We start from the raw sequence: 24,495 nt of genomic DNA on the forward strand, positions 1-24,495 counted from the left end.
ACCCATTACTTTAAGCATGTTGTCTGGGAAAATAAAAGGCTGTGTTTGTTCAGGAATTCTCTTTTCAGCCTTTCTACTCTGCAACAAAACACGAAATCCCTGCACATTCCAGTCCAATCAGATTAATGTGCATTCAGGAATGAGAGTGGATCACAAGAGGGGATGAGAAAAAACCAGACCCTCCTCCACCTCAAACGCCAAAAGCCTTTTCATTGACGGTTAATGGGACTACACTGGGTGATCTACTTCTTTTTGTTTGTGCAAGGCATGGTGCCTAATAAATGATATTATCTACATTATACAACATTTTTATTTAACCTTTATATTTTATTTAACATTAATACTGTGTTTAATCAAGCAGCAGGTGGCTGGATCTGGAAATGAAAGTCTACTGGAATGGTGTGTAATGGCAACAAGGAACGTATAAACAAATCACGAGTCCGAGTCAAGACACGAGTCTTTAGGCTAGAGTCCGAGTCAAGTCACGAGTCTTTAGGCTAGAGTCCGAGTCAAGTCACGAGTCTTTAGGCTAGAGTCCGAGTCAAGTCACGAGTCTTTAGGCTAGAGTCCGAGTCAAGTCACGAGTCTTTAGGCTAGAGTCCGAGTCAAGTCACGAGTCTTTAGGCTAGAGTCCGAGTCAAGTCATGAGTCTTTAGGCTAGAGTCCGAGTCAAGACACGAGTCTTTAGGCTACAGTTCGAGTCAAGTCACGAGTCTTTAGGCTAGAGTCCGAGTCAAGTCACGAGTCTTTAGGCTAGAGTCCGAGTCAAGTCACGAGTCTTTAGGCTAGAGTCCGAGTCAAGTCACGAGTCTTTAGGCTACAGTTCGAGTCAAGTCACGAGTCTTTAGGCTAGAGTCCGAGTCAAGTCACGAGTCTTTAGGCTAGAGTCCGAGTCAAGTCACGAGTCTTTAGGCTAGAGTCCGAGTCAAATCATGAGTCTTTAGGCTACAGTTTGAGTCAAGTCACGAGTCTTTAGGCTAGAGTCCGAGTCAAGTCACGAGTCTTAAGGCTAGAGTCCGAGTCAAGTCACGAGTCTTTAGGCTAGAGTCCGAGTCAAGTCACGAGTCTTTAGGCTAGAGTCCGAGTCAAGCCACGAGTCTTTAGGCTAGAGTCCGAGTCAAGTCATGAGTCTTTAGGCTAGAGTTCGAGTCAAGTCACGAGTCTTTAGGGTAGCGTCCGAGTCAAGTCATGAGTCTTTAGGCTACAGTCCGAGTCAAGTCATGAGTCTTTAGGCTAGAGTCCGAGTCAAGTCATGAGTCAATATAATATACACAAAACATATAATGAAAATGTAGCGAAAAATAACAGATTAGCAACAGAATGTAACAGAAACAACAGATTAGCGACTGTATTTTGCCATTTTACTTAGTGCCTTTACTTTCCTAGATACCATTTAAAAGCTCAAACTGATACGTTTTGTTATCATTGCAAAACAAAAGCGCGAAAAATCAGGCACAGCAGCCAAAATCCAAAACACAGCAAAAAAAATCATAACTACTGCTTACCTTAGCTTATGTTCTTCCAGATGATATTAAATTTATAACCGTGTGTCCCATTAGGAATATAATCCGTTAGTTTGTAAATGTGCTTATAATTAAAAACCTCCAAACTTTGCCCGGTTGTGAAGTAAAACACTAACTTGTTAGAGAGCCAATCAAGCATTTCATTGACAATCATCTGTGTGACGCTGCAAACAAAATAAATACAAATAACAGCATTTCTTACTAAAAATTAAAATCAGAAGGTCTGATTGGTTCAGAAAGCGGTTCTTCCAACCATTAGCGCCAATTCTGTAGAAGCGTTTCATTCACACCAGCTGTTCCTGTGAAGTGCACTAAGTAGGGTATTTCACCATTTTAAGTGAGATTCCAATCCAAAGAAGGGAGCAGGGAGCGAACCTTCATCACTACGCCGGAAGCTGGCTGGAACATTGCGTGCGTTGCGGGTTAAAACGTCTGGAGCAATTTTGAAGAGCAGAAATGACACGATCAGAATGATGTCGATCATATACAGTGTATCACAAAAGTGAGTACACCCCTCACATTTCTGCAGATATTTAAGTATATCTTTTCATGGGACAACACTGACAAAATGACACTTTGACACAATGAAAAGTAGTCTGTGTGCAGCTTATATAACAGTGTAAATTTATTCTTCCCTCAAAATAACTCAATATACAGCCATTAATGTCTAAACCACCGGCAACAAAAGTGAGTACACCCCTAAGAGACTACACCCCTAAATGTCCAAATTGAGCACTGCTTTTCATTTTCCCTCCAAAATGTCATGCGACTTGTTAGTGTTACTAGGTCTCAGGTGTGCATAGGGAGCAGGTGTGTTCAATTTAGTAGTACAGCTCTCACACTCTCTCATACTGGTCACTGAAAGTTCCAACATGGCACCTCATGGCAAAGAACTCTCTGAGGATCTTAAAAGACGAATTGTTGCGCTACATGAAGATGGCCAAGGCTACAAGAAGATTGCCAACACCCTGAAACTGAGCTGCAGCACAGTGGCCAAGATCATCCAGCGTTTTAAAAGAGCAGGGTCCACTCAGAACAGACCTCGCGTTGGTCGTCCAAAGAAGCTGAGTGCACGTGCTCAGCGTCACATCCAACTGCTGTCTTTGAAAGATAGGCGCAGGAGTGCTGTCAGCATTGCTGCAGAGATTGAAAAGGTGGGGGGTCAGCCTGTCAGTGCTCAGACCATACGCCGCACACTACATCAAATTGGTCTGCATGGCCGTCACCCCAGAAGGAAGCCTCTTCTGAAGTCTCTACACAAGAAAGCCCACAAACAGTTTGCTGAAGACATGTCAACAAAGGACATGGATTACTGGAACCATGTCCTATGGTCTGATGAGACCAAGATTAATTTGTTTGGTTCAGATGGTCTCAAGCATGTGTGGCGGCAATCAGGTGATGAGTACAAAGATAAGTGTGTCATGCCTACAGTCAAGCATGGTGGTGGGAATGCCATGGTCTGGGGCTGCATGAGTGCAGCAGGTGTTGGGGAGTTACATTTCATTGAGGGACACATGAACTCCAATATGTACTGTGAAATACTGAAGCAGAGCATGATCCCCTCCCTCCGGAAACTGGGTCGCAGGGCAGTGTTCCAGCATGATAATGACCCCAAACACACCTCTAAGACGACCACTGCTTTATTGAAGAGGCTGAGGGTAAAGGTGATGGACTGGCCAAGCATGTCTCCAGACCTAAACCCAATAGAACATCTTTGGGGCATCCTCAAGCGGAAGGTGGAGGAGCGCAAAGTCTCGAATATCCGCCAGCTCCGTGATGTCGTCATGGAGGAGTGGAAAAGCATTCCAGTGGCAACCTGTGAAGCTCTGGTAAACTCCATGCCCAGGAGAGTTAAGGCAGTTCTGGGAAATAATGGTGGCCACACAAAATATTGACACTTCAGGAACTTTCACTAAGGGGTGTACTCACTTTTGTTGCCGGTGGTTTAGACATTAATGGCTGTATATTGAGTTATTTTGAGGGAAGAATAAATATACACTGTTATATAAGCTGCACACAGACTACTTTTCATTGTGTCAAAGTGTCATTTTGTCAGTGTTGTCCCATGAAAAGATATACTTAAATATCTGCAGAAATGTGAGGGGTGTACTCACTTTTGTGATACACTGTATATATATACTGTATATATATATATATACAGTGTATCACAAAAGTGAGTACACCCCTCACATTTCTGCAAATATTTTATTATATCTTTTCATGGGACAACACTATAGAACTAAAACTTGGATATAACTTAGAGTAGTCAGTGTACAACTTGTATAGCAGTGTAGATTTACTGTCTTCTGAAAATAACTCAACACACAGCCATTAATGTCTAAATGGCTGGCAACATAAGTGAGTACACCCCACAGTGAACATGTCCAAATTGTGCCCAAAGTGTCAATATTTTGTGTGACCACCATTATTATCCAGCACTGCCTTAACCCTCCTGGGCATGGAATTCACCAGAGCTGCACAGGTTGCTACTGGAATCCTCTTCCACTCCTCCATGATGACATCACGGAGCTGGTGGATGTAAGACACCTTGAACTCCTTCACCTTCCACTTGAGGATGCGCCACAGGTGCTCAATTGAGTTTAGTCCATCACCTTTACCTTCAGCTTCCTCAGCAAGGCAGTTGTCATCTTGGAGGTTGTGTTTGGGGTCGTTATCCTGTTGGAAAACTGCCATGAGGCCCAGTTTTCGAAGGGAGGGGATCATGCTCTGTTTCAGAATGTCACAGTACATGTTGGAATTCATGTTTCCCTCAATGAACTGCAGCTCCCCAGTGCCAGCAACACTCATGCAGCCCAAGACCATGATGCTACCACCACCATGCTTGACTGTAGGCAAGATACAGTTGTCTTGGTACTTCTCACCAGGGCGCCGCAACACATGCTGGACACCATCTGAGCCAAACAAGTTTATCTTGGTCTCGTCAGACCACAGGGCATTCCAGTAATCCATGTTCTTGGACTGCTTGTCTTCAGCAAACTGTTTGCGGGCTTTCTTGTGCGTCAGCTTCCTTCTGGGATGACGACCATGCAGACCGAGTTGATGCAGTGTGCGGCGTATGGTCTGAGCACTGACAGGCTGACCTCCCACGTCTTCAACCTCTGCAGCAATGCTGGCAGCACTCATGTGTCTATTTTTTAAAGCCAACCTCTGGATATGACGCCGAACACGTGGACTCAACTTCTTTGGTCGACCCTGGCGAAGCCTGTTCCGAGTGGAACCTGTCCTGGAAAACCGCTGTATGACCTTGGCCACCATGCTGTAGCTCAGTTTCAGGGTGATAGCAATCTTCTTATAGCCCAGGCCATCTTTGTGGAGAGCAACAATTCTATTTCTCACATCCTCAGAGAGTTCTTTGCCATGAGGTGCCATGTTGAATATCCAGTGGCCAGTATGAGAGAATTGTACCCAAAACACCAAATTTAACAGCCCTGCTCCCCATTTACACCTGGGACCTTGACACATGACACCAGGGAGGGACAACGACACATTTGGGCACAATTTGGACATGTTCACTGTGGGGTGTACTCACTTATGTTGCAGCTATTTAGACATTAATGGCTGTGTGTTGAGTTATTTTCAGAAGACAGTAAATCTACACTGCTATACAAGCTGTACACTGACTACTCTAAGTTATATCCAAGTTTCATGTCTATAGTGTTGTCCCATGAAAAGATATAATGAAATATTTGCAGAAATGTGAGGGGTGTACTCACTTTTGTGATACACTGTATATATATATTGTATATATATATATATATATATATATACAGTGTATCACAAAAGTGAGTACACCCCTCACATTTCTGCAGATATTTAAGTATATCTTTTCATGGGACAACACTGACAAAATGACACTTTGACACAATGAAAAGTAGTCTGTGTGCAGCTTATATAACAGTGTAAATTTATTCTTCCCTCAAAATAACTCAATATACAGCCATTAATGTCTAAACCACCGGCAACAAAAGTGAGTACACCCCTTAGTGAAAGTTCCTGAACTGTCAATATTTTGTTTGTCCACCATTATTTCCCAGAACTGCCTTAACTCTCCTGGGCATGGAGTTTACCAGAGCTTCACAGGTTGCCACTGGAATGCTTTTCCACTCCTCCATGATGACATCACGGAGCTGGCGGATATTCGAGACTTTGCGCTCCTCCACCTTCCGCTTGAGGATGCCCCAAAGATGTTCTATTGGGTTTAGGTCTGGAGACATGCTTGGCCAGTCCATCACTTTTACCCTCAGCCTCTTCAATAAAGCAGTGGTTGTCTTAGAGGTGTGTTTGGTGTCATTATCATGCTGGAACACTGCCCTGCGACCCAGTTTCCGGAGGGAGGGGATCATGCTCTGCTTCAGTATTTTACAGTACATATTGGAGTTCATGTGTCCCTCAATGAAATGTAACTCCCCAACACCTGCTGCACTCATGCAGCCCCAGACCATGGCATTCCCACCACCATGCTTGACTGTAGGCATGACACACTTATCTTTGTACTCCTCACCTGATTGCCGCCACACATGCTTGAGACCATCTGAACCAAATAAATTAATCTTGGTCTCATCAGACCATAGGACATGGTTCCAGTAATCCATGTCCTTTGTTGACATGTCTTCAGCAAACTGTTTGCGGGCTTTCTTGTGTAGAGACTTCAGAAGAGGCTTCCTTCTGGGGTGACAGCCATGCAGACCAATTTGATGTAGTGTGCGGCGTATGGTCTGAGCACTGACAGGCTGACCCCCCACCTTTTCAATCTCTGCAGCAATGCTGACATCACTCCTGCGCCTATCTTTCAAAGACAGCAGTTGGATGTGACGCTGAGCACGTGCACTCAGCTTCTTTGGACGACCAACGCGAGGTCTGTTCTGAGTGGACCCTGCTCTTTTAAAACGCTGGATGATCTTGGCCACTGTGCTGCAGCTCAGTTTCAGGGTGTTGGCAATCTTCTTGTAGCCTTGGCCATCTTCATGTAGCGCAACAATTCGTCTTTTAAGATCCTCAGAAAGTTATTTGCCATGAGGTGCCGTGTTGGAACTTTCAGTGACCAGTATGAGAGAGTGTGAGAGCTGTACTACTAAATTGAACACACCTGCTCCCTATGCACACCTGAGACCTAGTAACACTAACGAGTCACATGACATTTTGGAGGGAAAATGACAAGCAGTGCTCAATTTGGACATTTAGGGGTGTAGTCTCTTAGGGGTGTACTCACTTTTGTTGCCGGTGGTTTAGACATTAATGGCTGTATTTTGAGTTATTTTGAGGGAAGAATAAATTTACACTGTTATATAAGCTGCACACAGACTACTTTTCATTGTGTCAAAGTGTCATTTTGTCAGTGTTGTCCCATGAAAAGATATACTTAAATATCTGCAGAAATGTGAGGGGTGTACTCACTTTTGTGATACACTGTATATATATATATAAATAAAACACATGCTGACTTTTGTTGTATACAAGTCATTTTTCGCAAGTCACTAGTCGAGTCATTTGAAACAAGTCCGAGTCGAGTCTAAAGTGTGTTTGCGACTTACGTGCGACTTGGACTCGAGTCCCTATCTCTGGTATAAACCAACTGGAGTTCAGTATTAAAATATCAATATGCATATCTAAAAAGTACCATATTTTTGCCTTAGTCAACTCACTAGCCTGCCAAATAAAAAAACTGATAGCAATGACACAATGTACATATACGTCATTTAGCAGACACTTCTATCCATAGTAACTTACAATTATGACCATAAACAATCCAATCATTTGAAAGTTAAAAGCCTTGCTCAAGGGCTCAAGTGTCAATCTGGCAACCTGGGGATTACTTTTACAGTACCTTAATCAGTAAGCTAGCACTGCCTCATTTTGCAAAGATGCTTTATGCTTTACAGGCATCAGAAATGTATGAACTATTGTTTTGTATTGGGGGTAGCCTGGAGAAATCTCTCTAAACAACGTGTCCTAAATTTGGACTCTCCTCTGCAGTTATTATTTCTAAAAACATGTAAATGACTGTGGGTGGAGCTACAACCATCATTTGCTAGACTATTTTGTCAGCTAAGCAGCAAATTAGAAGTGTGACCGCACCTAATGTGTAGTGCTACTATATATGAACGGGTAAGGTTCACACTAAGCTGCTTCTAACAAAAGCCATACAGGACATACCGAGCACTCAGTACTATCTCTAATAATCAGTGTCACTAATTTTCTAGTATCTATGTTGATGCAGTATAGTTGGGATGCAAGCTCAGTTAAAACAGACAGCTTAAAGTGAGAAGTCATTTAAGTGCTATGGGTGCGTCCGAAATCGCATACTTAAACAGTACATACTAAATTGGACGCAGTGTGCTCAGTAGGGGTGGGTTTATAAAATCAATTTTTCGATTTTAATCGATCTTTATTTGAACGATCCGATATCGATTCATATAAATGTGAGATCGATTTTTTAAATACGCCCCTTTTTACGGTGCACACGGAAATCTGTTACCCCCTTTAATTTCGTGTGACCAGCCACTGTTTTTTCATGCAACGAGATCTGACCTGCACATCAGTTTAGCATGGCAGAAGCTCAAGTTATGACCACTACACAACTTTTTGCACTGATTTTCGCTCGGCTCTGGATTCAGGAGGAACTCGGTGTTCGCTCTGCGATCAAAACTCGGCTCTCAATCAATGTGAGAAACAGCGAGGGGAAACACAGGGGAGAGGTTGGAAACAGGTGGTGGAGCGCAATATAGTTTATCAGAATACATCAGCACACGCGACCTGATCGTTCTCTACAAAACAAAATATTTATTAACCTCCAACTCACTACAGAACGATCCATGCTGCTCGTGTTGCCAAATCCACTCAGATTCATTTATTTCATCAGCGCACAAACTTTGATTGCTCGCTACTTGTTGATGTGCATGTTTGGACGTGGTATCATTAAACCTTTCATCACTTCTCACGTGTGTTTTCGTGACAAAACGTAGTTTTGGAGACCAGAGAAGCTCGCCTGTGATTCCCCCTGGTGATGGATGGTGTAGTGTAAAACTCCCCATCGCCGATCAGTCGTGTAGTGTGAATATTACAGTGACCACGTGTTAATCAGAGTGTCGTGTAGTGTAAACTTGGCATAAGCTGTACAACAGCCAGGTGTATGTTTACATTACATTTACAATGTTGTAGCATGTCAGACAAATGGAAGAAAACAGTAACATTCATTTTTTATTATTATTTCATTTGTCTGACATGCTACAACATTGTAAATGTAATGTAAACATACACCTGGCTGTTGAATGTTACTGTTTTCTGTTTTGGATTAATTATTTATGTAAACAAAATACACAAATATTTTTAATAATGAGTGTTCTTTGTACAATTATCACATTCGTTCTCTGAACATCTGTACATATGTAAACAAAACCTGTTAATGTAACTCAAATATGCCTAAATGTGTTGAATCGAAAATCGAATCGAAAATCGAAAATCGAATCTCGAATCGAATCGGGACCTGGTGAATCGGAATCGAATCGATCCAGGAAATTGGTGGCGATACCCAGCCCTAGTGCTCAGCCAGTAAAGCAGTAAGTTCTAGTACGCAAGTGTGCAGTATGCACGCAACTTCAGACGTACTACATTCGCCATCTTACCAACGTCACGTGACACATGACGTCACATCGCCACAGTTAGAACCAAAATCAGACAAAATGAATTCAGTTGTTCTCCACAAAGCTACTCATAATGTTATTCAGGGTTATTCATAACGCTATCTCCGCCATCTTTCTTCTTCGCTACGAACGCCTGTGCAGCTCCAGTTGAATTATGGGATAGATTATCGGACCACAGTGTGCTATGTTTGCATACTCAAAAATGGCCGCCCAGGCAGTGGGTAATCCAGGTACTTTTCGCACACTGTTTAATTAATACTACGTATTTGTACACACTATTCGCTCTTGCCTACTGCTTTCGCATACTGTTCAGTATGGAAGTATGCGATTTCGGACACAGCCTATATGTTTCACCACAAAGATTAATAATAAAACATTTTAGCAACAAGCTAGTGACTTTAGGATAATTGTGCTTCCAACCAAACATCAACAAATAAATGGCATATTGGATGAAATGACTTCAAATGTATGTAATGAAATTAAATAGGTGAGGTTTTTTAATGGCATGAGTATTCCTTAAATTATATCTATTAGTCTTGTTGCTGACTGTTCTCTCTCTCTTGTACCTTCAATTCTTCCAAGCTGAACTGTCTTATGCAATACAAACATTTTAATAATACAGTAAACAAATCCCTTAATATAGAAATGTAATTTAAGAAAATATAAACAAAATCTCATGAAATAACTGGCATTTGTAAAGCAGAGTTTATTATTACTATTATTTTTTTAATTTTCTGTTTTTCCCACTTTTTCCCAATTTTTCTCCCCTAATCTAGTTGTGTCCAATTACCCCGATTGCGTCCTCTATACTGATTCGACCCTTCACCGCTGACTGAGGACGCCTCTCAACTGACATACACCCCTTCCGGCACGTACAGTCAGTACAGACTGCATTTTTCACCTGCATGAGTCTAGTTCATACACTTGACGGGCACTGTGTATGGAGGGCCACACCCCCATCAGCATTATTCCTCAGCCCTGTGCAGACGCCATCAGTCAGCCAGCAGGGGCCGCAGTTGCACCAGTTATGAGGACCTATGATCCGACTTTCTTACCCTCTAACCCTGAACAACAGCCAATCGTTGTTCATGCTGCCGCCCAGCCCAGTCGGAAAGGCAGAGCAGAGATCCGATATGATGTATTCGAAAGCTCAACTCTGGTGCGCTAGCGTACTTTACCGCTGCGCCACCTAAGCGACTCTGTTTCTCCTCTTCTTGATGTGCCATATATTTTCAGTAGGAAACATATCCGGACTGCAGGCAGGCCAGTAAAGCACATGCACTCTGTGTCCATGAAGAATTCTCTCCGAAACTTTGGCACAAAGTGGTGAGCCATGGCTTATGTTTGCTTCCAAAGCCTGAAACTTCGGTGGATCCTACTTGTATACCAAATCCTATTTCCCTCGCCTGTTACATATTCACCTCACCTACTTATTGTACAAAGTTTCAGAACGATGTACTATTCACTCAGCTTTGTTAAGTGTGTGTTTATATTTACAAAATCCATTCAAGTTGGCCTGCCAAAACAAATTCATTTTGTGTTTTTATCAGTTACATAAAGATTGAAGAGAATGAACAAATCACATTTTTTTGCATTTTACATTTAATTTAATGGTGTAGCTGTAAATAAACATTTTGATAGGGCAGGCCATTTATTTTGCCTCTAAGGAAAATTTAAAAACAAAACTGTTGCACATGAATTTAGGATCCTAATCATATTGCTTACATGCATTCAAGGAGTCCACTTTAAAAACATGATTATTTATAGGCTCTGTGACATTCTCATTGCTGCTGTCTTGCCTCAGAGAGAGATTCTAAAGTAGCTGTGCTATGTTTCTCGAGAAAACCTAAGTCTCATCTGATCTGAATCTTTTAAGTTCACAGCAGCAGATCAGGTTTCCCAAGTCAAATGCAAATAGGTTAGTAAATGCTGATGCTTTTTACAGCTTGTTTTCCAAATCCATTCATTTCAACATGCATCAAAGATGCCATACATTATATCATATAGGTTTTTGAATAGTGGAAAAACACTTTGTACAATAATAATAATAATAATAATAATAATAATAATAAAACCATTTTTAATGTTTTCTTTAATCGAATTTTGATGCATTGACATGCCAAATCAAAAACAAACCTGATATATGTATGTATGTGGGTGTATGTGCTGCTATAAGCAGCAGTGTTATGTGTGCACTGCATGTAAATAAAATAAAGAGCTCAGTTTTAGGAAACCAATAGCTGATCAATAGCTGATCAAACTAAGAGAATATAAGTACCTAATGCTAATCCTTTACATCTATCCAATGCATGTGTTAGCACTCACTCTTCCAAATGGCTATTATGTGATGGAATAAACTCAGTGAACAGGTGGGAGTTGGCAAATCATACACTGGAATGAAAATAGGTGAAAATCCAAACTTAAACCTGACACTGGTGAATGTAACTTCATAATGGTGGGATGAACAGTGTTAGCATTGTGTGGAAGCGGGACTTCAACACCAGGTCACAAATAAAATTCCGTTTAGACGTAAAGCCTTTAAAAGAACTGCATATGTTCAGTTTTATATATTATTGTGCATTTGGGAGTTTTGTGTCGATAGAAAATACAGATATAACAATTGCTGAGCTCCAGCAGGGCTCCAGAGATCTACAAGCTTACACAGCAGGAACTGGAACCATAATTAGCTGGCAGCATAATTAGCTCTACAGTCAGATTTTGTATTGCAGACAGGAAAACATATGAATGGATCAAAATAACAACGCCTAAAAGCCAAGTGTGAAACGTGGAAACAATATGTTTAGCACGTATAATTACATACAGCTGATTTTGCAGGTAAGGTGGTGATTAAATCACAATCATTTATAGTGTCATACCAGCTTCTAAAAAACAAAGTCCTCAAAAATAAACACATCTGTGATAATTTGAATGCTAAGGTGCTAAAAATAAGCATGAATTTATAAATATTCCTAACCTGCAAAATGATTCCTCCACACAATATCAGCGATAGTCATTGGTGGGCCCCCGACAGGGTGATGTTTACCTTTGTCGTGGTCAGTCCTTATGATATCCATTAAGGAATTCTCCAAAGTTTGCAAGCTAAATGGATCGAAGGGCCGATTCCGGTCCTGAAAGACAGAAAGATAAGACGTTAGACTAAAGTAACAGTTCTGTCAGCAGGTTTCCTGAAATTTATATCTTATTTATACTTATTTACAAATAATCTTGGGCGGCACGGTGGCTAATTGCTTTTGCCCTTTCTCTGTGGAGTTTGCATGTTCTCCCCGTGTCTGCATGGGTTTCCTCCGGGAGCTTCGGTTTCCTCCCACAGTCCAAAAACATGCAAGTGAGATTGTCCAAGTCTGTGTTCGATATAACATTGTGAACTGATGAACCTTGTGTAATGAGTAACTACCGTTCCTGTCATAAATGTAACCAAAAGAGTAAAACATGACGTTAAAATCCTAATAAACAAACAAATGATCTGGAGTAGAATAGCTTCACATTTTAGTACTCATCAGCCATGCTTTTCTTTTTAAATGGCTGTTAAAAAATAACCACACAAATAAATTAAAGGGATGCTTAATCGTGACAGTATAACACCAAGTCAGTTAAATTTCAGTGATCAATCTGTCCAGTTAGGAAGCAAAAGCGATCGTGAATCAATTTTACTGGCTTTGGTGCAAATAAAGGTGACAACAGGTGCACAAGAGTGGCAACAGCAAGACCTCCCACAAAAAGCAATGATTTTGAAGATGACGGCCACAGACAGTTACTCTTTCCCTATCCTTAATGACTGATTCTTCTTTAGTCCTGCATTTTGCTAGCGTCCTAGTCACTACTGGTAGCATGAGGCGAAACATGCAGCCTATTCCGGTTGCACAGGTAGTCCAACTCAAGTATAGCACATCCATACAGCCATCACAAGAAAGTTTGGGTCTCCCAGCACAGTTTCAAGATGATTGAGGAAATATCAGGATAACAGTTACAGAAGAGCCGGACAGGGCTGTAGAAGGGCATCAATTCAGCAGCAGGACTGGTATATGCTTCTTTGTACAAGGAGGAGCACTGCCAGAGCCCTAAAAAATGATCTCCAGTGTGCTACAGGTTGGTATGCATGTTTCTGACCAAACTGTCAGAAACAGACTTTATGAGTATGGCATTATGGCCCACCCCCTCTAGTGAAACCTGCGCTCACAACCAAGCACCATGCAGCTTGACTGGCATTTACTAGAGAAGACCGCATAAACCTCCATGTGATAGTCAAGGGTTCCCTGATTTCTGTTAGGTACGAGATGAAGTCCTCAGAGCCACAGTCAGACTTTACGCTGATGCATTGGCCCCTGGGTTTCTCATTGTGCAGGATAATGATAGGCCTCATATGGCCAGAGTATGAAGACGTTCCTGGATGATGAAGGCGTCGATTCCACTGGCTGGCCCTCACATTCCCCAGACCTGAATCCAACTGAGAACGTCTGGGACGTTATGTGTCGGTGCATTCAATGCCACCAGGTGCTCACTGATGCCCTGATCCAGGTCTGGGAAGAGATCCCACAGGACACATCCGCCGTCTCATCAGGAGAAGATGTGGTCAAGGCACAGAACCCTGGACAACCAGTGGGCTGTTATGACTGCAATAGTGATGATACATGGGTGTTAAACTCAGCATTGCTTTAGGGATATACTATGTGACAGAGGTGCTTGGTCATGTCTGCACAGCTCCACGGCCAAGTGTTCTCCAGTAGCACCACTAATGCAGTACTTTAGCAGGGGACTTACATTAATATTTAGACATTACACAACGTGACAATATAAGACCACATGCAGTGTAGTAATTGTGAAAAGTTATAGTTCAAGTAATGTCGGTATAAAAGGTCATTTAAATAAATTTAACAGTTGAAATAAAATAATTGCTGTTTTCCCAGGTTGTGTCTGCTTTTCTACATAAAATGCAACACACTGGCATCACACTGGCAATGCACTGAATATTAAACAGAATGGATACAGCTCCAGACTAAAGCATAACTATACTGTAATTTACTGTATTAAAAATCACACCCATTACGTTTCTATATACATTAATGCTTAAATCTGTAATACTCGTAATACTCATTTCACAAGGTGCTCAAGTGGTGCAGTAGTAAAATGTGTGAGCCCTCTACCGCTGTGATCCAGAGCTCGACTACCCAGCGGTGCTGTCGACCAGTCGGGCGTCTACATACAGACATGACTGGCTGTGTCTGAAAGCAGTGGCTGTGTCTGACAGCAATGAAGAGGCGTCCTGTCCGGGGTGTGTTACTGCACTGCACCCAGTAATTCATAGGAAACCAGGATAGGGTGTTGGTTAAAAAATAAAAATGAGGCCGCTCAGGTGGCGCAGCAGTAAAACACGCTGGGCTGGGTGGCTACATGAACAACGATTGGCTTGTTGTTCATACAGGGGGTGGAAGCCGGATAGGGACCTCATAACTGATGCAATTACGACCTCTGCAGGCTGATTGATGGCGCCTGCACAGAGTCGAGGAAAAATGCTGATCAAGTTGGTAAGTGACCTAAGAGGTCATATTTCTATAAAACACTGGCATTTCAGTTCTTTTAAGTGCTAATTGTGAGTAGTGCATCCAGACCACAAATGTGTGTAATAGATGATCTGACACAGAAACACAGTTCTAGTCCACACCACACTTTAATCACTGTACTGTGCAAACTACTGAAATCAATTGCTCGAGACTGCCACTTTTAATCACAGAAAAGAGCACAATGCATGATTTATTATTCACTGACAAAGGATGTCAGATCAAAATGAGACCATCTTTGGAAAACAATGAATGGGAGATCCAGATCTGCTATAAGATATTATTTAGCACTTTTTGATACATTATGTGGTATTTGGGATACATTAGCCGTTTTCATTAGCTAGCTACACTGATCAGCCATAAAATTAAAACCACCTCCTTGTTTCTACACTCACTGTCCATTTTATCAGCTCCACTTACCATATAGAAGCACTTTGTAGTTCTACAATTACTGACTGTAGTCCATCTGTTTCTCTACATACCTTTTTTGCCTGCTTTCACCCTGTTCTTCAATGGTCAGGACCCCCACAGGACCACCACAGAGCAGGTATTATTTAGGTGGTGGATCATTCTCAGCACTGCAGTGACACTGACATGGTGGTGGTGTGTTAGTGTGTGTTGTGCTGGTATGAGTGGATCAGACACAGCATCTCTGCTGGAGTTTTTAAATATCATGTTCACTCACTGTCCACTCTATTAGACACTCCTACCTGGTTGGTCCACCTTGTAGATGTAAAGTCAGAGACGATCGCTCATCTATTGCTGCTGTTTGAGTTGGTCATCTTCTAGACCTTCATCAGTGGTCACAGGATGCTGCCCACTGGGCGCTGTTGGCTGGATGTTTTTGGTTGGTGGACTATTCTCAGTCCAGCAGTGACAGTGATGTGTTTAAAAACTCCATCAGCGCTGCTGTGTCTGATCTACTCATACCAGCACAACACACACTAACACACAACCACCATGTCAGTGTCACTGCAGTGCTGAGAATGATCCACCACCTAAATAATACCTACTCTGTAGTGGTCCTGGGAGAGTCCTGACCATTGAAGAACAGCATGAAAGGGGGCTAACAAAGCATGCAGAGAAACAGATGGACTACAGTCGGTAATTGTAGAACTCCAAAGTGCTTCTATATGGTAAGTGGAGCTGATAAAATGGAAAGTGAGTGTAGAAACAATGAGGTGGTTTTAATGTTATGGCTGATCGGTGTACACTGAGGTTCCATATTCAGCAATATAAGCAACGCTTCTAATAATTGAGAAGTGCACCCTACATAACTGTTAGCCGAGAATTTTGGAAGATATCAGAGGCTCAGTGACTGATGGGATTGAGGAGCAGTACACACTACAAGAGCACTTAAGCACTTATCATGGGCACACTGAGTTTAGTAATGGATTAAAGGAAAACATGGGCACCTCCCCAAAATGAGTCAGCCACTGGAAAAATCGCATGGTTCGTTATATGACGCAACTGGTAAAAAAAAAAGTTGTGACATACATGGTGTAAATTCAGGGTTCAACTGTGTAGCTAACTCTACATCTGAAACTGTAAGACACTAGGTGACTTCATTAGTATTTTGGTTTACAAATGTGTGTGCGTAAGTTGGCTAATCCTGCCCAGCAACCCAATTTGCTCACCACCACATCTATTGTCATGCAACTGGCTGAGCCAGTCAAAAAGTGTTATTTCCCCTCTCTGAGCCCTGATAGAAATCTGCTCGCTTTGTACTAATCATGTGCATTCAAACCGCTGAGCTACTAAACAACACCTATCAAACTCACTGTACTCGGTCACAGTGGGAACCTTCTCATCAAGACTATAAAGTTAACATGTTCTCTTTCACTGTGCTAGTCAAAAAGGTCTGAAAAGCTGTGTAAACAATTCTAAAAAATAAAAACAAATCAATAAAACAGTGGCAAAATATGAAAATGAAATTAAAAAAAGTAATTCTTTACTTAGATTAAATGGGCTCAAATTCTCACAGACACACTGTGGTGGGCAATTACATTTTCCAAGAGGCCACATAAGAAACTGGGACTGTTGTGGAGGGCCGGACTAATAGGGTGAACTTAATTCTGCTCAATATTAGTTGTATCTCTTTATAAAAAGCATACATCGTATCGAATCTCAGTTCTGCCTACCGACTAAGGCTGAGCAACCACATGAACAACGATTGGCCTGTTGTTCAGATATGGGCGGGACCTAAGCCGGATGGGGTCTCTCTCTCTCCTGACTGGTGCAATTACGACCTCTGTTGGCTGACTGATGGCGCCTGCACAGAGATGAGAAAAGAGTGCTCTCAGGGTGTGTCTCTCTGTACACAACGCCGGGCTGCACTGCACTCGTCAAAGTGTAGGTGATAAGATGCATACGGCATGCTGCCCACGTGTAGGAGTGGGCGTGGGTTTGCTTCGTTCTCCTCAATCAGAGCAGGGATCAGCATTGGTGGAAAGGAAGCATAACGCAATCGGGCAACACGCTAAACAGGGAGAAAATGCATAAAGAAAATAAAAAATAAAAAAAAGAGTAGATGTTACAATCGGAAAATGAAAATAAGAAGTAGAGTAAAAGCATCATTATTTGACTATTTGATCACCTTTCTTAAAAACAGATGCAAACAAAATTTGCAGGTCTGGTCTAAAGTCTTATGAAAAGAATTAATGTCCATATTAATCTATTGGTTTAAAATAGCAATTCCCAGCAAGCTTCTGTGTATCACAGCTTGTTTAGAAGCTGGGGTCAAAGCATAGGGTCAGCCATTGAATCCTAGCATAGGCTCAGCCGGGATTCAAACCCACAACCTTTCGATTGATAGCCTAGAGCTTCACCCACTGAGCCAACAGTTCTTCTTATTTGACCTTCTTATTTGTTCTTCTTCTTCTTATTTGTACAAAGACACTGAATTTAAGGTGGACACTAGCAGCACATCAAACAAAAGCAGAACTGGTTAAATAATTGGTTGTCTTTAAGGAAAACATAAATATTTTATATTTGTTTTACAAAGTGGGAAATCTCCTATTTGAATCTGACAGCTAAGTGATAATTCCAAACTATGTAGTCATCAAGGGTAGCTCCAATTCACAAGGACTGTAGATTGTTACACCATAAGAATTTGCAAATGAAACAGAGATAGGTTACTGGTGGTTCCAGCTCATTTCCATAGTCATCCTAACTCATTTGACTGTGATCGGACAAGCACCAGAATACAATGTGTATGCAGATGAAATGCCCATTTTCCACGGCACGGTACCCTTTGGTATAGTACGTTCTTAAATCCCTGGTTCCACATACTGTGGTGTTTTCACTACCAAGTAACATTATTTGCTGATATTCCAAGCTCTGATATCAGTAATATTTATTTTATTTGGATTTGAATGTCATGTTTTACACTCTTTGGTTACATTCATGACAGGACAGGTAGTTTCTGTTTACACAAGAATGATCAATTCAAGTGTAATGTCAAACACAGTCATGGACAATTCTGAATCTCCAATTTACCTCACTGGAGATCCTGGAAGAAACCCCACAGACACAGGGAGGACATGCAAACACTACACAGAAAGGACCCGGACCACTTTACCTGGGAATCAAGCCCATGAACTTCTTGTATTTAGACAACAGGGCTACCCACCGAGCCACCCTCTGATATCAGTAATATCAAAAAGAGAGAGTAATGGTGGGATTGGAGCACCCTGTTATTAATATTGTGCTACATAATCCTAGAGAAATTGTGGCACAGCTGGTAGAGTGTATGCTGCAGCAGTATGGGTTATCTGGGTAATCCCACTTCTACATGGGCCATAAAAATATGGCCCAACCCATGAACCAATATAAAAGCTAAAGTGATAGTTTAATATTTATTTATTATTTATGTATTAGGATTTTAATGTCATGTTTTACACACGGGCAGCACGGTGGCTCAGTGGGTAGCACTGTTGCCTAAGGTCCTGGGCTTAATCCCCAGGCGGGGTGGCCCGGGTCCTTTCTATGTGGAGTTTGCATGTTCTCCCCGTGGCTGCGTGGGTTTCCTCCGGGAGCTCCGGTTTCCTCCCACAGTCCAAAACAAAAACCACACAGTCAAGTTAATTGGAGACACTGAATTGCCCTATAGGTTAATGGGTGTGTGTGTCTGCCCTGCAATGGACTAACGCGCCCCCCCCCCCGACCCTAATTGGATAAGCGGTTAAGACAGTGAGTGAGTGAATGAGTGTTTTACACACTTGGGTTTCAGTCATGACAGGAACGGTAGTTACTCGTGACAGTGCTACCCACTGAGCCATCGTGCCGCCCCTTGATAGATTTATATAATTCATATTTTTCAATACACATGCAAAAGAACAGACAGTTCCTGTTCATGTGCTACATTTTTTTTTCAAATGCAACCGTCTGTCAAACTGCAGCTGAAACTGTCCTATTTTTAAAGTATGACATATAGTTTATAGTTTGTACTCAAAACAATCAAACTACACAATACAGTCACAAGCCACGTAAGTTGTCAGAGGAGACACGAGGCAAAAAGTGACGCTCAGCTGCCCCACAACAGCCTACGTGACTCATCAGTTTTCTCGTTGCCGCAGTGCTGACCTTTTCCTCTGGTGCAAAAGTACAGCTAAAATAGGACTAATCTACTCCAGACAACTGCAAAGTCATACCGTACTAATGCATGCCATGGGACGTTTCATTTCATCTCAAATACCATCTTGTCATCTGGGATCTTCTGCTATAGTAAAACTACTAGACTGTAATGAATCATTTTCATGCTCTGTGGTATGGCTTGCAATATTATAGCTAAAGTATATCACATATGATTTTTAGTACGTATCACATTTGTTTGGTTCATTCATTTTTCAGCAGCAAAAATGCAGTGAGCCTGGAGCCTATCCTAGAAACACTGAGCACAATAGAATAAACTTACGACAGACCAACCGTCTATTGCAGGGCGTCACACACTCACTCATTTACACTCATTACACACATTTACATTTATTGGGAATTTAGTCCGGGCCAGACGTAAAGGGTTATATTTTGCAGAAGTGGGAGTAAACAAGCAACCAAATCAGCAAGTAAAAACCCTGGTGAAGTTTGGAGAACAGATCAGAACTCACAGACACTAAGAGATGGCGAGGATCAAACCTGGAACTCTGGAGCTTGACATCTACATTACATATCCAACATCTTATCAGAATATTTTGATTTCCTAACAAAGTGCCAGCAAAAAGAAAAACATACAGTCATATGAATTATATTTTTGTCTTATGTTGTACATTGTACAGCTGGTGGGACATAGCTGGTAACATGAGTGCCCGAGAGCCCCTGAATCTTGGGTTTGATCCTTGCCTCAGGTCAATTCCTGTTTTACATGTTTCCCCCAATGACTAAATAGGGTTCCTTTGGGCACCTTGGCTTTAGATTGTTTCTGATGTGTACGTAAGAAAGTACGTGAGGATAAAGCAGTTAATGAAAACAAATAAGTAGTGAATTCATTTTCTCTTACAGCTTCATCTGGCTAAAGTCTGTAGTGGCTCTGGTACCACCAGAAAACACACTTTCCATCACATTTATCCTAACCCCGAAAGACATACAGATTATGTATTCATCATAGCAGAGCAAATAAAACAAATTATGTATCCCTGTCAGCCTATTGAAAACTACTGGGCAATATGCTTTGGGCACCTTGGCTTTAGATTGATTCTGATGTGAGTGTGAGGAGGTACGTGACTAAGAAAAAGCATATTGCCCTGTCATGGAAAGTGTGTTTTCTGGTGCCAGAGCCACTACAAGCTATAGCCAAGATGAAGCTGTAAGTAAAAACTAATTAACTACTCATCTGTTTTCATTAACTGCTACACCCTGGACAGAACACCGATCCATAGCAGAAGACAGTAAAAAAGAAACGAATGAATGTCAGCACTCCACAAGGATGTTCAAGATTTTCATTTCTATTAAATGATGGTTTCACTTTTTTAACTACATGGTTAAGCACTGTTTTTACTCTAAGAGAAAAATGCATTCGTTTAAAGGAGCCATAATGCAGGAACAGGGGATATGCAGATGTGGGTTTCCATCCATGACAGCTAGAACAAACCCAGATCAGACCTGAGTAAGGGAGGAGACCTAAACTCCACCCCCTCTTTACACTCAGCCAATCAGACTTCAGCAATAGTCCCTTTAAAGCACTAAAGTGAGTTGGCAGAGCATAATGATAATGAGCAGCAAGAAATTAACCCCTTAGGTTCACAGTAGCTCAGAGACTGCTGGATTTTCTCCTTTACAAAATGTAAAGAAGGTTTATTACATTTGCAAAATTTGCCTGTGTGACCTAAATTCAAACGTATATTTAAAAAAGGTGCCTGAATTGAGGCAGGGATCAACTAAGGGCTGGTTATCAGATTCAGGCCTACATGGAACAGTGGGTAATTCATAATGGATTAAAGAAAACAAAATATATAAATGTGGAGATAAATTGTTTAAACAAGTCTAGTTTTTATTCTAAAAACAACTGTTGCACTATGTTATACTTTAAGAATGTATTTATCAAATAATAAATGTAAGCTGTTCAATTATGCCGAACTTTTCTACACAATTGACGTACAGTATTTGCTTTGTTGTATTTAAGCTGATCTACTTTATTTACACTTTCTTTTAACCTTGTTTTAACCCTTTCTTTTTACACTGACTTATATTTCTGTTGGGTTTTTTTTACATCTCAACATTAAATTGTCACGACTGTATTTGGCATCTACCATGACAGCGTCAGAAATGAAAACAAATGAAAGAATTGAGAGACAGAAACAAAAGAGAGCAAGACTGAACCCAGTATTTGACCTTCATGTAAAGGTTAGTCAGACACTGTCAACTGCGCAGTCATTTCAACTATTCATTTAAAGGTCAGCATAGAAAAACTATAGATTTTTGCTAATATAATCATTATAATCCTAAAGAACAAACAGATTATGTACGCATCATATCAGAGCAAATAAAACTGTCAGCCAACTGGAGTGAGTGGACAGACAGACAGACAGACAGACAGATAGATAGATAGATAGATTTTGTTTACAGATCCTGAATTTTTTACCAAAATTTAAACCGGACCTTTTGGAGACAATTTCAGCTGATTGTTTTGCAAATAATGGTTATGAATGGCTTAATGTTACACCATAAATTATTATATTATTTAGTAATTAGTAGCCTATTGTAATACTTAAACAATAGTCGAGTACATCAGATAACCCAGCTCACCTGAAAAGGTAACATGTTGCCGTTGTCGGTCCTGAACGCGTTGTCCTCCAGCCAGGGTTTGTGCGCAAGCGGTCCGGCTCTGGGGAACTTCGGCGGAGCGATCACATTACCCGGATAGGGCTTCTTCATCGGAGAGATCGGGGTGAGAGCAGGAGGCATGCCGACCCCGACCGATCTTCGCGGATCCCGGCCAGCCGGTATCCCGCTCCATGGGTTCGAGCCGGAGCTCCAAACTGCGCTGTGCTGTGCGTTCCAGCCCGAAGTAGAGGAGGACGGAGAGGCCTTGCTGTTCATGACATGGCTGTACGCGTTCCTCTGAGGAAAAGCAGCCTGGTTCGGACTGACTGGAGATCTCCTCTGCTGCTGCTGCTGCTGCTGTACCTGCTGCTGTTGGGACAAGCCGATCTGTGGCGAGAATCCGCCTCCGAAAACCGTATGCGGGAAGTTCTGGAACAGCATGGTGCCGTTAACCGACGGGATCCCTTGGAAAAACGGATCATCCACGGTGTTCGCGGTGCCTGATGACCAAGTGCTGGCGAACGACGGAGACAGCGAGTTGCCCCCGGTCTCGGGGAAGCCCAGACCGGGTAATATAGGCGATTCCATGGCTACTTTGCTGTTGGAAAGCGAAGGCGCTTGACTAGTGCAGCTGGACGGGCTGCTGTCCTCGGAGACGCTCGGCTCTGAGGAGGAAGGAGTCGGTGTGGAAGGAGGATCGACGCACGCTGGGTCTGGTTGCTGTTGGTGAGCCTGAGCTTTGCTTTTGTCCATCAGTAAATCATCCTGCATGGTTTGCTGAGCTGCGAGGGGGAGAAACAGAGACGAGTTATTATTGAGGATATCGTACACCACATTGGTCGGACTGCTACGGTGCTTGGATGATGGGAACGAGGCAAACTGGTTATAGCTGCCGCCAGTGCTGAGGAGCGCCGACTGCACGGAGAATCCGTAATCACCCATTGAGCGCAAACTGGCGGCGGTACTGCGCTAACTGGATCTCCGCTAGTGACAACCCTTACACCGTGTACACTGTCCTCAAACACACAGACCTCTCCGAATCAGAATAAAGACTAAAAAAAGAACCTTCAAATGCACCGATATTCACCGAGTTTATTTTCGCCACGTCTCGTTTTCTCCTGTCACCGGAACTCCGGACTGCAATGTGAAAGTGATTCTGGTTCCTGTTTTTTTTGCTCAGATCTCCGCCCTCCATATGGATTTGCATACGTCAATAAATACAGCTACGCCCTTCGGCAAGGTTAAATGAGAAGCACATACTGTCCCATTATTAAAGAACACCCTACACTGCCCAACAAAAGTATTGGTTTAACTGCCCCAACACGAATTGTACAGCATACACTGTTCTAACATTACACATATAGGCTGCACTGACCAATAAGTCCACATGATATTAATCTACATTCTTACAGACCCATTATTAATAAGGACACAGCTTAACAGTCTCTTCAGTATAAGTACAACATACACTTCACTGTCCCATTATTAAAGAACACCCTACACTGCCCAGTAAACGTACTGGTTTAACTGCCCCAACCTTAATTGTACAGCATACACATACATATGTCTACATATATACACATTTATGTATATATACATATATGTAGACATATGTATGTGTATATAAGTATAAGTGTGTATACAGTTTATATATATAAATATTTATATATGTGTGTGTGTGTGTGTGGATTTGTATTTGTGTATAGTAATCACATCTATATAGCATTATGTTGCAGTTTCTGCACTAGTCACTTTTACACACTTGTTCACTTTAAATTGCTCTTTTTAAATTATATTGTTAATTTTTCTACACTTTACATTTAAAAACATTTCTATATTTTTTGTATAATATATATTTTGACTATTTTGTAGGTTTTGTAATTACTGTGGCTGAGCAGTCACAAAAGCATTTCACTGCCAGTTGTACTGTGTATGACTATGTATGTGACAATTGTGACAAATCAAAAAAATTATTTGATTTGAATACACTGTTCTAACATTACCGATATAGGCTGCACTGACCAGTAAGTCCATATGATATAAATCTACATTCTTACAGACCCATTATTAATAAGGATACAGCTTAACAGTCTCTTCAGTATAAGTACCGCATTTATATGCTTCACTGACCCATTATTTACAGGTACAGCCTACACTGTACCTGTACCAACCAAAAATATATCCAGCCAACAGCGCCCCGTGGGCAGCGTCCTGTGTCCACTGATGAAGATCTCATCAAGATGACCAACTCAAACAGCAGCAATAGATGAGCGATTGTCTCTGACTTTACGTCTACAAGGTGGAGCAACCAGGTAGGAGTGTCTAATAGAGTGGACAGTGAGTGGACACGGTATTTAAAAACTCCAGCAGCGCTGCTGTGTCTGATCCACTCATACCAGCACAACACACACTAACACACCACCACCATGTCAGTGTCACTGCAGTGCTGAGAATGATCCACCACCTAAATAATACCTA

The 24,495-nt window shown here is 41.8% G+C and overlaps 1 protein-coding gene across 5 annotated transcripts in view; it reads right to left on the bottom strand.

Annotated features, from left to right (window-relative positions):
* cpeb3 (cytoplasmic polyadenylation element binding protein 3) overlaps positions 1-24,495 on the bottom strand; it is an 85,194-nt gene that overhangs the window by 52,579 nt on the left and 8,120 nt on the right. For 2 of the 5 annotated variants that reach the window (XM_062996198.1, XM_062996197.1), the window contains exons 2-3: positions 22,000-22,799; positions 12,228-12,312 (exon numbers count right to left, since the gene is read on the bottom strand). In XM_062996198.1, coding sequence (XP_062852268.1) covers positions 12,228-12,312; positions 22,000-22,799 — 885 coding nt within the window. Of the gene's footprint in view, positions 1-12,158; positions 12,313-21,999; positions 22,800-23,104; positions 23,249-24,495 lie in introns of those variants that run through there. The other 3 variants (XM_062996195.1, XM_062996194.1, XM_062996196.1) reach the window with 2 other exon arrangements.

This window comes from Trichomycterus rosablanca, chromosome 5 (assembly GCF_030014385.1).
Source record: "Trichomycterus rosablanca isolate fTriRos1 chromosome 5, fTriRos1.hap1, whole genome shotgun sequence".
Lineage (NCBI taxonomy): Eukaryota > Metazoa > Chordata > Actinopteri > Siluriformes > Trichomycteridae > Trichomycterus > Trichomycterus rosablanca.